We start from the raw sequence: 18,542 nt of genomic DNA on the forward strand, positions 1-18,542 counted from the left end.
TTCATAAAAAAAGGCTGTAGTTTTCCGCGGATAATACCTAGTTATATGTATTTAAAGTAGTAAATGTTTACGATATTGTTAAATTTCAAAAACAGCATACTTGAGAGATTCATGCTGATCTAAACTACTCCAACATGTATTGCTATCTCTTAATCATTTAATTCAAACAATCTATATAAAATAATTTGAAACATAACAATATTCATCCGATACCAAAATTTCGCTACTCTCGTACTAATTTCATGTTTAAAGTTTTCGAAATTCATTCTTTACTTTTTTTTTTATGTTTTAAGTTTTCCATTTTTTACCAAAATCGAAATTCATCCAATACCAAAGATGGTTCAACTCTGTGGTACTAATTTCATGTTTTTCGCAATTCATTCTTCTTTACTCTTTTTCACCCTTGTAAAATAATTTTATTTTTTTCTTAGCAATAAATTGGTTTTACTATAATTGGATCGGATCTCACGGATTCGGATCCCATTTTGGTACCTGTTTCAGTTTCACAGACGTGTTAAGAAAAAGAAAGAAAAAAAAAAAAAAAAACTTCCATTTTCCTCTCTCAACAAAAAAAATGTCTCGATTGCTCTCAAAAACCCTAATCCCAACCGGAAGATTCTTCCTCCTCCGTAATTTCAACAACCCGGCGGCGATTAAAACACCAACACCACCAAACTCCGTCTGTTTCAGCCGCCGCTTTTCATCGATACCACACCTCATCGAGGTCGACATCGATACCAAAACCAAAGCCGAAGCCGCGATTCTCAAGAAGCTCAACGAGTTCGTTAGAAGGATCATCGTTCATAATTCGACTCCGGATTGGCTCCCTTTCGCACCTGGCTCCTCCTTTTGGGTACCTCCTCATCAGATCACCGCCAAGAAGATTGCGAATTTGGTCGATAAGGTCACTAATCCGTTGACGGAGGAAGAGACTCTTTCTCTTTCGTCTCCTTTTGGTTGGCCTTCTTCCTCTTTCTTCATCCCTCCTCCAGGTATATCCCTCGCATCTTTGTAGCTTCAATTTCAATTTCGCTTGAAATTGAAATTGGTGTATGGAATTCGTAATTTAGGTTGTTAAATGGGATTTACATAGGGAAGAGCATTTGTTTTTGATGTACTGTGTCTCGTTTACTGATATATATGTTGGTGATATGTTTTGTTGATGTATATGAAAATATTTATAGATGATTCATCATCAACACAAGAGGTAGAAGCTACGACCATGGATTTGAAAATCCTGGGGAATGAGATGTTAGAAGTCAAGTTAGCACATTATCCAGATCCGATTTACTTTTTCAAACCAGAAGATGGGAAAGAGTGAGTTGATCGATACCTTTTTCCAGTGCTGAGGGCAGGTAACAAGATTGAGAGTATTAAGAAGACTTGCATCTTATTATGCCTTTTCTTTGGTTTTGGTTATGGTCTGCTTTTGCTCTGTATGGATGAATTTGAGAGTTGCATCTCATCTTGATCTTGTTTAGTATTCAGAGTTGTATCTCTTCTTATGCTCTTCTTTGGTTAAGTTGTGTGATGCTCTGTATGGATTTCTGATTATATTAAAGTACGGGGTTTGCATGTTTCTTACTTCTTGCTGCAAAGTGGAATTTAGTCATTTTTAGCTGTTCCACCCATGTATCAAATTAAAACTTGAGGCATATTATCATGAAGTACCTAGAAGCTGTAGCTCGCTAAAGAGATAGTATATTATATGAAATGAATGTAACAAGAGTGTTCATTATATAACCTGATAAGAAGATCTCCGAGTGCGCCGAGATCCCATCTTCGATAAAGCATAAGAGAATCATAAGGAGTTACATAAGTGTCGCTCTTCAAGAGCCTGAGTTCTAACACAGACAAGAATGGAGTTCCTTTTTCTTTATCAACAAGACACACATAAACGTGGTCTGACCGAAGAGTGTGGATGATCTCTTTAGTTACGATCATAGTTGCATTGTCTATCGTAACAGAATCCCATAGATTGACTCCAAGATACAGATCGAACTCGGGTGCTTTCCCTAGATCATCGTAGTTACCGTACATGAAACGAGTCCTGATCAAGTACTTGAAGCCTTTTCCACGCGGAGGCTGCACATCGTAACAGTTTCTTTTGCCTTCAGGAAAACTCCTAACGTTTTGGAACTGCTTTTCAAGAGAAGTCGACTGAAACTTAGAATCTATGCTATGAATTGTCCCGGACTCACAAATGCAGCATCTGAAACATACTTTATATCTGTTGTTTCATCGTTATAGCTTGAATCCTCAGGTACACCGCAATCTATACTGACAAAACCTGTAACACAAACACACACATAGAGAGTGAAAGCCTTAACACACACAGCTACATATTGATATACAATTGCAAGATCACTTTGTGTACCTGATTGGTCTTGAGAACGAACAACAAGAAGGAAAAAAACAGAGAAGAAGGTTGCGAATGAAATCAGAGGAAGAAGGTTGTAATACGCCATTAGTGACAAAAGCTCTTGATCATCCGTTTCTCATAGAACAATCAATACAAAGCAACCTTTGCAAAGCTAGCTTGTACTTCTTGCTCCAATATACTTTAATAGTAAAAGATTATACTATAGCCATGTTGGCTGATGGTGAAGCACTATCTTTTGAAATCAAGTAACTATAAAACAAATCTCAAGTCAAAAGGGCAAGTTGGGATATTCCAAGACCTCCCTTGTGGTTCGTACACAAGGACGACTTCTAGTGGTCTTTTGTCATCTTCAAGTGGGCTAATTGTTTAATAACCAAAGAATGAGTACTCATGATTAGTTGACAATGAAAGTGTCAAACTAATAAGTTTTGTAGATAATAACACAAAGAAACTGCAAATGAAAATAAACAAAGTTAAAATCAGTCTCTCAACATAAATCAGTCGAAAACAATAGCAGTTCTGTAACAAAGACTTGCAAGCATCAAAAAATACAGTTACAAATAGCAGTTCTTAAATTATCTACACGGCAAATACAAGTCACAACTTTGTTCTTCTTCTTCATCATTACACGCCACACCACATAGAACTTCCAAGTTTCTGGAAATAAGTTTTTAAAACAGATAAATTCAAATTAAACAATCATTTACCTTGCTCGAGGAAACATTCCCGAATTAAAACTTATCATCGCCGGTTCTGTAACACTACTAGCAGCGGAACCATCACCTGCTCTTGCTCTGCTTACACTCTCCTTCAGCTCAGCCACTACTTGACTCATAGTTGGCTGAGCTGAAGGAGAGTGTAAGCAGAGCAAGAGCAGGTGATGAATGAATCCTAGTGCTAGTTGAAGGTTTTTGCCTTTTGTCGTGGTTGGCGAGACAAAGGCGGAGGTAACAAGGGTGATTTCGCAGATGGTGATCCTGGAATAAAGTACAAAAACCAAAATTTCACTCATAAAATATCCAAAATTTTCATTTTTCAAAGCTAAAATATTCAATCGCCCAAGATATTCACGTTCACACACCAAACATACTTTACTCCACTAACCAAAAATTATATTCAATAATAAATAGATCAAGTATCAGATAAATGCATGTGTCTCTTCGTGTATTGACACATAAGATTTAAACTCTTGAGAGTAGGACACATCATCTCCTATATAATAAAACGAAAGTATACATGACATTTTTTATAAACTATATAATAAATATATTTATAATTTTTTAGTTATAAATTTGTGATATAGGTATATCATAATATACAGATTAGTCTGATTTTTGGTAAGTAAAGATAGTATGAATTTAGTTAATTATACTAACATATAAATTAATTATAGGTAACATTTAAAAGATAAAGAAATCTCTCAACCTAATTAAAACAAAAATATATGATTCTTCTTTCACATTTATTTTATTTTATATTTAAATTATTTTAATTTTTTTATCTAATATATTTAGTTAATAAAATTTATGATTTTTTCTGCATATGATGTAATTTAATTTCTTTTAAACAAACATATATTGCTCAACTGATGAATAAAAAAAATATACAAAATGCTCTACATCACCTAAGTAAACTAGGCAAAGATTCAAAGTCATATTAATAAATAAAAAAGACAAAAATGATTATGAATACGAATAAGCATAAATCTTGATTTATCAGGCATTGAAATTAAAAATTTTATACATTTTATTATGGTTCTTTATTTTAAATAATTTCAACTTTTAATAACTTTAAAAATTCAAATGTATAACTTTTTAAAATTTTTAAAGATTATTAATATTTCAACTATTAAAACATTTATCTTTTTATAAAATGTTTAAGATAAGAATAATATTTAAACTTTATAAGAAGTACAAATATTACAAGTATTTCAATTTCTAAAATAATAAAATTTATGCAAACATTTTAAATTTTAATAATATATACGAATTAAAATATCACATGATGGGTTATATGGCAGGACATGTTTGAGTTGATATTAATAGAAAATTAAAATGTCATTAATTCGGTGCTACACGGGTAAAATATCATTTCATTATTTTGTGAACTTTTAAAAAACTTTAAAGATTATTAATATTTTAATTATTAAAACATTTAATTTTTCTAACTGTTTAAGAAATTAATAATATTTAAACTTTATAAGAAGTTCAAATATTATAAGTAGTTCAATTTCTAAAAAAAAGAAACTTTATGAAAACAGTTTAAATTTTAAAAATATATTTAGATTTTTATGAAGTTTTTTTCTGTGGTGTACAACGAATTAAAATATCACACGACAGGTTATATAGCTAGACATGTTTGAGTAGATATTAATAGAAACTTAAAATATTATTAATTCGGTGCTACATGGATAAAATATCATCTCATTATTTTGTTAACAATATGAATATTAGATTAATAGACGTATCTAATTAAATCGATTAATTAATACTGTAACAAAATAATTAATATGCGGTATAGTGTAGGTTAAGTTATATAATTAACAATCAAAATTCAATATATAATTTTAAAAACTAAACAAATCAAATAAAATTAACAAACAGAAATTAATATTTTTATTAAAAGAAATGAAACAATCATATATATAACATTTTAAATAAAAATTACAAAATAAATCAAATAAATGTAGAGCACGGGTCCAATTCTAGTCTATACTATTAAAGCAATAGTACTCTTTAGACTCAAAATGGACCATGACTTTGTTTTGATAGGTTTTTCATTAAAAATGATTAGAGAATCACTTAATTTGATTTAATTAATCTATAGTTTCGATTTAGACAAATGCCAATTATGCCCTCGGTCGAACAATAAAAATTTTATGGGTCGGGACGCGGATCCTAAATTATCCGAGAATAGAAGGAAAAAAAACCGCGGATCTGTTTGTACTTCAGATTAATCATTTTCGGATCCTGTATATTATTTGATTCAAGAATAGTTATTTTCGTTACCAAACAGAGTTATTCCTTAGAGACAAATTCTCGGATTTCAAGTCATTTAAGGTATTTAAATTAAATCCATATATTTCAAATACCAAAAATTCGGATACTTGCATAATTACCGAGATTGATCATAACAAATAATCTTTTAAAAGGAAAATTTGTGATTGAGTTAAAATCTTTGAAAACGAATATTCAACTTACCAAATCTTACTAAATTGCTCGATTTGCGATATTAAAATTATTCTAATCTTTTATAGGGATAAGTTTTTAAAGGAATATTCATTAAACAGTTGTAACGAATCAAGGAAGTAATTATATTTTGCGTATATTACAAATATCAAATCTTAACTTCTTAGTGAAAAATCTAAATCTAAATAATTTGACTATAAATATATTCAGAACTTCCTATTGAAATATTATACTAAAAGAAGACATTTTTAATTCGTTACACAAAATGATGGCTCTCCCCCTTTCATACACTCCCTTGAAAGATCTTAAACCATACAAAAATGCTTGGCGTATTCAAGTTAAAATTCTCATCAGTTGGAGAATGAATACAGCTAAAGTTGGTGAATCAATCGAACTGATTCTGGCTGACGAAACTGTATGTATTTTAAATAGTATAGATTTAATATTCTTTTACTAATACATTAATATCGGTAATGCATTCTAATAGTGTTTTCTTTTAGGGTGAAAAAATAGGAGTTTTTGTCAGAAAGAATAATATCAAGAAGTTTGAAGCTGAATTGGTTCCTGGAACTTGGAAAGTTATATCAACTTTTGGTTTGAATCTCTGTACATGCTACTTGCGTCCTTCTCTTATAAAGTATATGGTACCACAATTTTTCCTTCTGATAATGTATCTGACGTGGCATATAATATATATTGAAAGTATATTTGATTGTTTCGTAGTGGTATGGAGATAAACTGTGTGGCATATAATGAGACAGCCACCTTTTTTAACAACAATTGGTTAACAACAGGATGTTACCATGTTGTTGCAGTCTTGCAGTTTTGGCATGCCAAATACCCAAGTCCCGGTATTTAAATTTTACTATACATAATTGTTATTCTACATTGTTAACTTGAGTAATATTAATTAGTATATTTGGGGTTGTCGAATGTTTATACCACAAGTTTTCTGATTGTTGAACTGTATTATATCTTCGGTATTAATAGGTCAAAGAATTGAACTGTACTCTACCCCGTTGGTATCAAGGATTCATTTTAATCCACCAGTTGCAGAAGTCCAAAATTTCAAGATTAGGTGAGTTGATCATTCTCAATTATGATATATATTACAAAAAATAATAGAATAAGTGACTAATATTAACCAACTGAAATTATGCAGGCTTGAGTACAACCAAGGTGCTGAAGATGGTGGAAGTGATTGAGAGATTGTTTTTTTTTTTAATCTTTAATACAATAAGAAAACTAAGTTTGTCCTTTTATTTATTTTTGTTAAGATTTGAATCTAAGTTATAACTGTAAGATTTTTATAAGCAACACAAGTTTTGTGCTAAAATAAATTTATTTATTTATTGTCAATTTCATTTATATCAAACTTATTGTTTTCTGTTTTACTATTATATGAATAACAGTCCAAAAAAAGATGATGATTTGATTTGTATCATAATCAAATCTTCACAAAATCTATCTAATGGAATGTGCATATCTATAAAAGATTTAAAAATATAATGGAAACAAATAAAAAATAGTGGAAGCCCGTCTTAAAATCATATATACACGAAGGGACTCTTCCAATTCTCTTCTCTTCAAAAAAATCGATAACATTCCAAACACATTTCATGTAAAAAAAAATAAACCTACTTCGAATCTCTCCAAAACCAAAACAAATTTCATTAGACAAAATGGTTATCACAAGAATTGCTGATCTTAGTCCTGGAAGGACCGATTGGAGGATCATCACTAAGGTATTGAGTACTTGGAAGACACATGATTTTTTCGAAAAAGGGTCATGCTCTTGGTGGATAAAGAGGTAAATCTCAAGTATGTATATTCTTTTCATCCATTTTATAGCCAAAATGTCTGTTTGATTGCATGAAACGTGACTCTTAGATAATTTTTGTTTTGGACATGCAAGGGTCACACTATTGAAGCAACTTTAATCCACGATCCGCGACTGTAAAATGTTCCAAGATATATCTATGACGGTGAATGGTATTGGATTGATAAATTTAAGGTGATCCATCCAACTCTCAGGGAGAGAAACACAACACATCCTTACCAGATCAGAATTATCGAGGAAACTGAGATGATTATAAAAGCAGATGAGGGGGAGGGAGAATTTTATCACTTCAAAGACTTTTTAGACATTAAAAATGGCAGATTGTTAGACGGTTCATTTTTTTGGTAAGTCCATTCACTTTACCAAATTTCTTATTTGATTGGTCTCTTCATATTTACATATATTAATTTTAACATATATTTATTTTTATTATTGCAACATAGATGTATGTGGATGTATAATTGATGTTAAGCATAAACCTAACGATGGTAGTGCCAACGGTTATGATGAAGTACTCTTTACTCTCCTCAATGGCAGGTACTAATTTTGGTTTAAACTTTAGTCAATGTGTTGTTACATTTCCATATGTTCTTTTTGACTTTTACTGAATCATTTGGAATTATCAGATTTAGAAAGTAAGAAAATAATAACTTTAATTATATTTTTAAATAAAAATAGGAATGAGACGCACAAGTGTTGTGCAAAAGGATTCTATGATGGGTATTTCATGTATTATTGGAGATTAAAAGGATGCCACCTGACATACAAAACCGAGCCAGTGTTTTGTGTTTTACGTTTTTGGAATGTAGGTGTTATTGGAGGTGTGTATTGATCTTAAATTTTATTGTACTAGATTCTATGATCAAATTTAATAGAACATTTCTACTATGATAGGGAAACCATGCATTGTCAATCGCAATGGTTCATCAAGGATCTTCATAAAACCAAACATTGCTGGCTTAAAAAATCACAAAACAAAGTAAGTATAAAACGCAAATATTTATAATCTCTTCTTAATATGTTCAGCTCTAAGATAAATTGTTCATATATTCAGCTCTGAATTCGCGGCGTCGTATTACATAAGGAACCTGATGGGACATCATGATGAAGCCACTGGAACAATTGCATAAGGATATCAAGCATAAAGTTGTTTCTTATAAGTGAAAACAATGCATCTATCCTTTTATGTATTAAACTCAAAATATTGTTGGACCATGTTCTTTTGTTTTGTTGTACTCGGATTTTGACGTCTACATTCATAATTATGTTTGGTATGTTTTTATAATCTATACAATCTCAATCCCGGACACCTTTTACTGTATAAGGAAATGCATATATGCATTACACTTATTGTTTTCCACAATTGATTATAAAATTTATCAAACATATTAATCTACTAATTTAAATTATGTAAGGTGAATTATATCTAACAAACTAAATTAGGAATAAATATCTTTTTAATTATTATTGTAATTAAACGCAATCACAATAACTAACAAAATTATCCTTCTTCATCTCATTCTATGCAAATCGGGTTTTTAGACCTTCTTCTATTCTGAGTTTTACTAAACATACACTTAAATCATTAAATATGAAACGGATGAAAGATGAATGTGAGAACAAAACTCATAAACCTCCACATTTTTCAAACTCTCAGAAGAAATCTCGGATAACTCCATCTTCTGAAAAGGAAAATCAACCACAGCCATTTCTTGGATCTAAAAATACAGTCCCTATGAAATTTGCACTTTGTCGAGTGTTGAAAGATATTACAAATATCACTGAAAGAAATAAAAGTGTTAGCAAATCTACACAGCAGTCAGAGTGGAGGTCAACATGTGAGAAAAATGGGGGGATAAATCCATTAACACCATCCACTTCAACAAAATAACTCCATGGTATGTAACTCTTTACTATATATATATATATATATTGTAAATAATAATCTAATAACATCAATTCAAAGCATTTCTTATTTTTCTCAGGTCCTATTAATGCATCTCCTAAAAATATTGGATCTAATAATACAGTCCCTATAAAGGCTGTATTCGGTCGACTATTGAAGGATTTAACAAAAATAAGTCACAGTAATACAAGTGTTATCAAATCTAAAGAGTGGTCACAAAGGAGGTCAACATATAAAAATAGTAGCAGAATCAATACATTAACACCATCGAGTTCAAGAAAAATCCTACTTGGTATGTATCTCTTAATTATAAATTATAGATAACTATTTAACTCCATTAATCCATAATATTCCTTATGTTGCTAAGGTTCTGGATATGCATCTCCTACCAATATAGATTTTGCAGATTATGCTACACCTAAAGTATGCATTTCTCCAATCCGGCAATTGTCATCTCTTACAAATAAATCAAGGATCAATCCATATACAAAATGTTCTATTTACCTATATTCATATCATATTTTTTATATATTGCATACTTTATAAATTAGTTCTAATACACATATTTTTAAAAAAATATATATATATAGGCAATGGATCAAATTTGTCAGAAATCATTGACAGTCCAAGCAGAGATTCTGTAAATACTACTCAAGCAGGCAATATGAATAAATGAGTTACCTTGAATGTCTTTACTCAAAATACAACTCATTCGTTGCTACCAAGTGTAATAGATCCAAGTGACGACATCAGTAAAAAACAACAAACTAGATTCGGTAAACAATGTTATTTTCAATTATTTTGTGTATTTAATAATCTATTCTATTCAAAATCTCGAAAAAGTGTTTATTTTACTAACCCCCTATTTTTTAAACCAGGCAAATTAAGTGTTTCTTCATCTTATCCTTCTAAGGATAACAATACTATCAGTAAATTCAGAGATTTGGATAACACATCTGATCAAGAAGGGTAAAGTTCGTTTGGTGAACCAGACGCAGTATCTGGACGCAGATGTATGTTATTGTTCGTTTAGTGATAATTAAGAAATGAAATGGATTAGGTATTTGGATGAGTTTTCAAAACTCATCCAAAAAAAGCTGAATTTCTTAATGAGTTTTTTTAGAGTTTGGATGAGGTAAACTCATCCATAATTGGTAAAAGTCCAAAATATCCCTATTTTAATTAAATAATTACAAAATATTTTTTTTCTCAATTCTAATATACATACAACCCTAAAATCTCAATTCTTTACCCAACAACCGGCAAAATCTTGTTTTCTCACTAAAATCGCAAATTACATTTTTAAGCTAAAACCGCAAAATCATGTATTCCCGCCAAAAACGCAAAATTTCGTTTTCCCCCCATAAAAGCAAAATCTCGTTTACTCGCCAAAACCGTAAAATTACGTTTTCTCGCCAAAATCGCAAAATCTCGTTTTTCCTCCAAAACCGCAAAAACTCGTTTTCCTGCCAAAACCGTAAAATCTCGCTTTCTCACCAAAACCGTCAAATCTCATTTTCTCGCCAAAACCGCAAAATCTCGTTTTCCACCAAAACCGCAAAAACTCGTTTTATCGCCAAAACCGTAAAATCTCATTTTTTCTCCAAAACCGCAAAAACTCGTTTTCCCGCCAAAACTGTAAAATCTCGTTTTCTCGCCATACTCGGAAAATTATGTTTTCCGCCAAAAAACGCAACAACACAAAATTATGTGTTCCCGCCAAAATTGCAAAATCACGTTTTTGGCTAAAACTGCAATATCACGTTTTTCTGCCAAAAATGCAAAATCTCATTTTTTTACTAAAAACGCAAAATCTCATTTTTAAATGTTTATTTAAAATTAATATGAAAATAAGCTAAAAACATCAATAAATTAAAACTACTGAAACATCTTCAACATAAATAAAAGGATTTTTTGGTCTTTTATATATATTTTATCCAGATAAAGATATCAAATTACAAAACAAACATAATTGCATCTAGATAATATTTATGGATGCATGAACCAATAACACAAACGAACATCATCTAGATATTGCGTCTTTATGTTGTATCCAAATATTATGTGAGTTCACCAAACGGACAGAACTAAGAAAACTCAGAACTTGAAGATTTTGTTATCGGTATAGTTCTTATTGTCTCTACTTATTTACACTTAATACTTATTCAATTCATTATATATATCTAAATAATGTTGTTTGTCAGATGATTCAGAAGCTGAATATGAACAACAAGTCTTTGATTGTAGTAGTCAAGAAGATGAACCTGATGAACCATCTGATGCTAATGATTTTGACTCTGATTCAAAGACGATTTCACAAACTATTGAAGATAAACAGAAAGAAGCTAAATGTCGTTATGAGTTCCTAAACCTTTTTGATGAGGCTTTTGAAAAGGTGTTTCGTAAACCTAAATCAACTGTCAAGGACAATATAAATTGCACGGATAAACAGAAGAAGAAGAACCCAAAAGACGGTATAGTTAGCACAATTTTTAATTTTGTCTAAATCGGATAGTGAGTTTCGAACATATTTAATTAACTGATTTCTTGATAAATTCAGCTTATGATGATGACGGTGATCCTATCCACACATGTAAGGATTGTGGTGCTATTTTCTGGTATGGTGAAAGATTAAATAGGAGGAAGAATACAAAGACACCAATATACAGTGGATGATGCATGCATTGACAAATTCAAATACCGACGTTGAAAGAATATCCAGCTTTGCTGTTGTGGTTATTAACATCTGATGATGACTTAGCCAAACATTTCAGAGAAAATATCAGAGCTTATAACATGATATTCTCATTTACCTCTATAGGAGGTAAAGTCGATCGTTCAGTAAACAAAGGTCGAGGTCCTTCTATGTTTGCTCTGCAAGGCGAAAATTATCATCTAATGGGTTTTTTGAAACCCAAACCTGGCGACTATCCAAAGTTTCAACAGTTATATATTGTTGATACTGAAAATGAAGTAGCAAACCGAATGAATATAATGAGGTAATTCTAAAACCAAAATTTTGTTTTTCAGATAATTTTCCAATTTATTCAATTTACACTATTTGATCCTTTCTTATTCTAATTCTATTTTCAGTAAAGGTAAAGATGATGAGAATCCATCCGAAAAGAGAAAGTTCAAAGAGGAAATTGTTGAAAAACTACAGAAGATGTTGAATGAGATAAATCCTTACGTACAACATTTCCGTTATGCAAGAGATCGGTTTGCTTTGGAAAAAAAGCAAATTTCCATATGTGAATCGTCTCTACACGTGAGAAAGATGGCACCAAATATAACTTGCCTACTGCTTCTGAAGTTGCTGCATTGATACCTGGAGATTTCAATGACGAAATGAATAAGTGTGATATAGTGGTTGAGATGCAATCTGGTAAGCTGAAAAGAATTCATGAATGTCATATATCTTATCTTGCTCTGCAATATCCTCTTTTATTCCCACTCGGTGAAGATGGATACACATTGGGTTTAAAAAAGATGGTTAAAAAAGGATCAAAGAAGAAGAAGCGAAAGGATATAAGTATGAGGCAGTGGTACACGTATAGGCTACACGAAAGGAAAGATGAGAAACATATATTATTCCGGTCTAAGCGTTTATTTCAGCAGTTCTTGGTTGATACGTATACTATGATTGAGTCTAATCGTCTCCGGTACCTAAAAAAAAACCAGAAGAAACTAAGAAGTTCAAACATAGAGGAGGTTCAGCAAGCAGCGGATGATGGAGAAACTGATCTCACAAATCATGGTAACAGAGTTGTTATTCCACCTTCTTTCACCGGTGGACCAAGTTATATGAGGCAAAATTATTTTGATGTTATGTGTACATGTAAACATTTCGGGTTCCCAGACCTTTTTATAACCTTCACTTGCAATGCGAAGTGGCCAGAAATCACTAGATTCGTCAACCAGAGGAATTTGAAAGCTGATGATTGGCCTGACATCATTTGCAGGGTTTTTAAGATGAAACTAGAGAAATTTATGGATGATCTAACAAAGAAACATATTTTGGGAAAAACAGTTTCAGGTAAATCTCTTTGACTAACATTTTACAATTTCAAGTTTTTATTTATATGTTTCTCATATTCACTTAAATTAATTGACATATTCTATTATGCAGCTATTAATCATATTGAGTTTCAGAAAAGAGGTCTTCATCATGCTCATATTATTGTTTGGATGGATAAAAAACATAAGTTCCCAACAGCCGATCATATCGACAAGATAATTTGTGCTGAAATTCCAGATAAAGAGAAAGATCCAGAACTCTATGAAGTTGTCAAAGAATGTATGATTCATGGTCCCTGTGGAGGTGCGAATATTAACTCTCCGTGTATGGTTGGAGGAAAATGTTCAAAGTTCTATCCTAAGGAGTTTGTTGATACAACAAACTTAGACAGAGATGGATATCCTAATTACAGGAGGAGGGATGATGGCCATTTTGTAGAGAAGAATGGTTTCAAGTGCGACAATACATATGTCGTCCCATACAACAGAAAACTTTCTCTAAAGTACCGTGCTCACATTAACGTAGAATGGTGTAACCAAACTGGATCTGTCAAGTACTTATTTAAGTATGTGCACAAAGGTCAAGATCGTGTTACTGTGTCTGTTGAGGCCGGTCAAGAAGAGGATGAAATAGAGTATCCTTCAGACGGTGTCAATAATAAAGAGACAAATAAAAAGGATGATGTTCAAGATTTCTTTGACTGCAGGTTTGTCTATATTTGTTATCAGTTAACATTAAAAAAAAATATGTATAAGATGTTTATTTTGTTAAATAGCAGAATGAGATGAATTTTACATTTTGCAGATATGTTTCTGCATGTGAAGCTTTCTGGAGGACGAATCAGTATCATATACACTATAGAACAACACTTGTCGTCAAACTTACATTTCATGAGGAAGGGAAGCAACCTATTTTCTACAGAGATGGCGAGAAGCCAAATACCATATTAAATCGCCCAACTCTTGATCACGCGATGTTTACCGCTTGGTTTGAGTTGTGTCTAAGGGATGAGGAAGCAAGAAAGCTTACATATGAACAGATTCCAAATAAATTCATCTATGATAAAGAGGAGAAAGAGTTCGTCGGAGAGGTAGAAAAGGATTTGCTATTGGGCGAATCAATTATGTGCCACATAATTTAGAAGATCCTACCATCTTCGAATTCTCATCAACAGCAAAAAAGGCCCTACCAGTTTCAACAACATCAAAACTGTCAAAGGTGTTGTTTATAAAACCTATAAAGAGGCATGCTTTGCTCTAGGTTTGCTAGATGTTGACAAAGAGTATATTGAAGGCATAAAGGAAGCTAATTTTTGGTGTTCATCAAAGTTTTGTCATAGACTTTTTGTGATAATGCTTATATCTGAAAGTTTAACTTCTCCTAAAACTGTATGGGAAGAAACATGGAAAATCCTATCAGAAGATATTGAGAGAAAAGAAAAACAGAGGAGACAACATCCAGGTATACTCTTACTTCTATAGCTTAATGTAATTTTATTATATACCATTTATTAAATATAAATTCAAATAATTTAATTTCTCTAATCATATAACTAATTTTTTTTTTTGGTCGACTTTTGTTTGTCAGAACTGGAAAAACAGAAATTGCTTCTAAGAGAATTACAGAAGCTATTGAAAAGAAATGGGTGTTCATTGAGAAAATACGACCTTATGTCACACATATCCCTTGAAGATGTAACATTGCCTAATCAGTTGATAATAGATGAACTCAACTACAACTGTGAGGATTTAGCAAAGAAACATATTGGTTGGAAAAAGATGCTAACAGAAGAACAAAAGAAGATCTATGATGAGATAATGGAAGCTGTTACAAACGACAAAGGTGGTGTCTTTTTTTTATATGGATTTGGAGGAACAGGGAAAACATTTTTGTGAAAAGTATTATCTGCAGCAATAAGATCAAACGGTCATATTGTTCTCAATTCAGCATCTAGTGGTATTGCATCACTACTGCTGGAAGGAGGAAGAACAGCTCACTCTAGGTTTGCCCTTCCTTTAAACCCAAATGAAACTTCTACTTGCAACATGTTACGGGGCTCAGAACTTGGTGCGTTGGTTAAAGAAACAAAGTTAATCATATGGGATGAAGCTCCAATGATGAGTAAATACTGCTTTGAGACATTAGATAGAAGCTTGAAAGATATTATAAGGAATAAAGAAGACAAATTGTTTGGAGGAAAAGTTGTCCTTTTTGGAGGTGATTTCAGACAAATTCTTCCAGTAATTGTTGGCGCAGGAAAGGAAGCGATTGTCAATGCATCATTATACTCTTCATACTTATGGAATCAGTGCAAAGTTTTAAAACTGACAAAGAACATGAGGTTGCTTCAAGACATTGGTAAACAAGAGGCTAGCGAGATAGAAGAGTTTTCAAAATGGATATTGGCAGTTGGAGAAGGAAAAATTAATGAGCCTAATGATGGTGTGTGTGAAATAGATATCCCACAAGAGTTACTTATTCCAGACGGTTCATCTCCGTTAGAGTCAATCATTGAAGCTGTTTACAGAAAGAACTTTGCCACCCAAAAGGATCCTAAATTTTTCCAACAACGAGCTATTCTTTGCCCTACCAATGAAGATGTCAATTCTATCAATGATGTCATGTTATCAAGCCTAAACGGTTAGTTCATCTTCAATCGTCCTTTATTTATTTTTAGTAATCCTTCAGACATAATTCATCGTATTCGTTTATTTTGATTTTGTTTTTTTTTGTCTTTTCAACTGAAGAAAGAATTTATCTAAGTTCTGATTCAATTGACCCTCAAGATAAACGTGCCCTGAAAAATAAGGTTTACTCACCAGATTTTCTTAATACCATTAAGGTTTCGGGTATACCGTATCATCATCTACGTTTGAAAATAGGTTGTCCAATTATGTTGATGAGAAATATTGATCCGCATGGTGGTTTAATGAATGGTACAAGACTGTAGATCACCCAAATGGCGGACCATGTTTTACAAGCTCGGATTTTAACTGGTACGCGAGTTGGTAAGATAGTTCTCATACCTAGGATGTTGATATCACCATCAGATGCTAGGTTGCCTTTCAAGATGCGTCGAAGACAGTTCCCAGTGTCAGTTGCTTTTGCAATGACTATCAATAAGAGTCAAGGACAATCTCTAGAAAATGTTGGTATTTACTTACCTAGACCCGTTTTCTCACATGATCAGTTATATGTAGCAATGTCAAGGGTTAAATCAAAGTCTGGCTTGAAGATGTTGATAACAGATAGTGAAGGAAAACCTCAAACAAAGACAACCAATGTTGTCTTTAAAAAAGTTTTCCAAAATCTTCATTAGGAAATGGAATGTTAATTACTTTCTAAATTTTTCGTATATTATAATTTCTTTTGACTAATATATATACTACTAACTCTATATTTATTCTATTTTGGTCTACAGGTTAAATACAATAAATGGTTAAAGGGGGGGGGGGGGGGTTAATGAAGGAGTAGCATACCTCCATCACTTTATAAGTACAATCCTATATTGTGGAAAATATATTCTCTTACATAGCTACTATTCAATATTGATGTGTATCTGATTCTGTTAGAAGCTATATTATGCAAAGTACGTGCTCAATTAAGAGACTGAATTACTGTATAACCACAAATTTATAAAGAAACACTATATAAACTTGGAAAATAATTATAGTTACCTAACTAAAAATAAATATAACCCCGTGTTGTAGCACGGGTTATCCCGTAGTTAAATATAAAATCCAATCATAACTTAACAAATTCATCTTTATGCGTTACAATTCTACACTCAGTTAAAATATGAGCCAATATTTAAACAAAAGTACACTTCATTCAAAACCCGAATCAATAAAATTAAACAAATAGTACACACCAACTTTAATATCGTTGCTTATATATAATGAGATTTTAAAGAGATTGTAGATATGAATATGATTAGTAAAGGTCTTTTAAGATATTTTCGTATAAAAGTTTGCAAATTATTTTCCTTTTTGTTTATTCTGTATTTAAATTTATTTTGTGCCTCAATATAAATATTACATCCAAAACCTAAAACCCTAGTAACCACCGTCGTTGCTTGGTATGGACGCCAGAGTAGAGCAGCCACCGCAGAAGAAAAGGAAGAAGAAGACAACAATTCCTCCTTTGTCGTTTTCATCACTTCCAGATGATATTGTTTTGAACTGTTTAGCTCGCATCTCCAGATGTCATTACCGTTCCCTCTCTTTAGTCTCCAAGAGCATCCGCTCTCTCATCTACTCTCCGGAGCTCTACCAGTCTCGCTCCTTGATCGGAAACACAGAGCCTTTCCTCTACCTATGCCAACACTCACACCCTTATGATCGCTGGTTCCATCTTGATCAGAACCTAGTTACTGATGGCAATTTTAAGGATGAGCGAAGCTTATCACCGATAACACCTTCTTCCTCTGCTCCATTCATGTCGACCACTGTAGCCGTTGGTTTCGAAATCTACCAAATGGGCGGAACCATCAACAACCAGCCGTCCTCGGCCGTTCACGTGTTTGACTGTCGTACTCATACGTGGCGTGATGCTCCTAACATGACGGTGGCAAGGAAACGCGCCCAGTCTGCTTTAATGGACGGCAAGATATATGTTATTGGAGGAACAGTTGAGACATCATCCTCCATGACTTGGGCAGAGGTTTTTGACCTAAGTACTCAGACTTGGAAGCCTTTGCCTAGCCCTACTAATGATTACGCTTGTAAAGTTGGGATTCGTAGAGGAAAATTATATGTTAAAAGTGAGCATAAAAAGTATGTATATGATTCAAGAGACGGGAGATGGAAGGAGCTTTTAGAGGGTTTAAGTGGAGAATATAAGTTTAGACCTTGTTGCGTCATAGAAGATGTAAATTTTGGTGTACATCGTGACGGTAAGGTCGGTTGGTATGACTCAGAGCGTAAAAACTGGTCCATGGTTAAGGGTTTGGAAGATCATCGTTTTGGCTATCGTACCATTCGGTTAGCTAACTATGGTGGGAAGCTCATAATTCTATGGGACTACCGCCCACCGCCACAGTACCGGTACGTTTCAGTGGATAGGACGAAGTGCTGTAGAAGAAGGCGTTCTTTTCGCTGCAAAACAAAGCGTAGGGTTTCCTACCAAAGACAGTGTATTCGCTGTGTGGTGATAAGATTGGAGAAGCGCATTGGCTTTTCTGGATTACAAATTTGGGGGGAGATTGA

General features: G+C 32.6%; 2 protein-coding genes and 2 pseudogenes across 2 annotated transcripts; 3 read left to right on the forward strand and 1 right to left on the reverse strand.

Annotated features, from left to right (window-relative positions):
- Positions 1-357: 357 nt before the first annotated feature.
- LOC104767132 (uncharacterized) lies at positions 358-1,584 on the forward strand. The gene is made up of 2 exons (XM_010491167.3): positions 358-992; positions 1,185-1,584. The coding sequence occupies exons 1-2, from the start codon at positions 575-577 to the stop codon at positions 1,319-1,321; spliced, it is 555 nt and encodes a 184-aa protein (XP_010489469.1). The 5' UTR covers positions 358-574; the 3' UTR covers positions 1,322-1,584.
- LOC104767131 (putative leucine-rich repeat receptor-like protein kinase At2g19210) lies at positions 1,307-3,326 on the reverse strand. The gene is made up of 6 exons (XM_087502871.1): positions 3,282-3,326; positions 3,091-3,177; positions 2,378-2,834; positions 2,224-2,290; positions 1,745-2,139; positions 1,307-1,591 (listed from the first exon to the last, which is right to left on the reverse strand). Exons 3-5 carry the CDS (start codon positions 2,466-2,468, stop codon positions 2,055-2,057), a joined length of 243 nt encoding a protein of 80 aa, XP_087358997.1. The 5' UTR covers positions 2,469-2,834; positions 3,091-3,177; positions 3,282-3,326; the 3' UTR covers positions 1,307-1,591; positions 1,745-2,054.
- Positions 3,327-9,002: 5,676 nt separating this feature from the next.
- Positions 9,003-16,654, forward strand: LOC104768182 (uncharacterized; annotated as a pseudogene).
- Positions 16,655-17,415: 761 nt separating this feature from the next.
- LOC104768183 (putative F-box/kelch-repeat protein At4g35120 pseudogene) overlaps positions 17,416-18,542 on the forward strand; it is a 1,191-nt pseudogene continuing 64 nt past the window's right edge.

The sequence above is a fragment of the Camelina sativa genome, chromosome 19, assembly GCF_030686135.1.
Source record: "Camelina sativa cultivar CO46 ecotype springtype chromosome 19, ASM3068613v1".
Taxonomy (NCBI): domain Eukaryota; kingdom Viridiplantae; phylum Streptophyta; class Magnoliopsida; order Brassicales; family Brassicaceae; genus Camelina; species Camelina sativa.

Excerpts from the sequence above, each read along its gene's own strand:
- LOC104767132 (XM_010491167.3), top strand. The coding sequence starts at position 575 with ATGTCTCGATTGCTCTCAAAAACCCTAATCCCAACCGGAAGATTCTTC. Across the intron at positions 993-1,184 it reads TTTCTTCATCCCTCCTCCAG|ATGATTCATCATCAACACAA; the intron begins GTATATCCCTCG and ends AAATATTTATAG.
- LOC104767131 (XM_087502871.1), bottom strand. The coding sequence starts at position 2,468 with ATGGCGTATTACAACCTTCTTCCTCTGATTTCATTCGCAACCTTCTTC. Across the intron at positions 2,291-2,377 it reads TCGTTCTCAAGACCAATCAG|GTTTTGTCAGTATAGATTGC; the intron begins GTACACAAAGTG and ends TTTGTGTTACAG. Across the intron at positions 2,140-2,223 it reads GATGAAACAACAGATATAAA|TTCCAAAACGTTAGGAGTTT; the intron begins GTATGTTTCAGA and ends CTTGAAAAGCAG.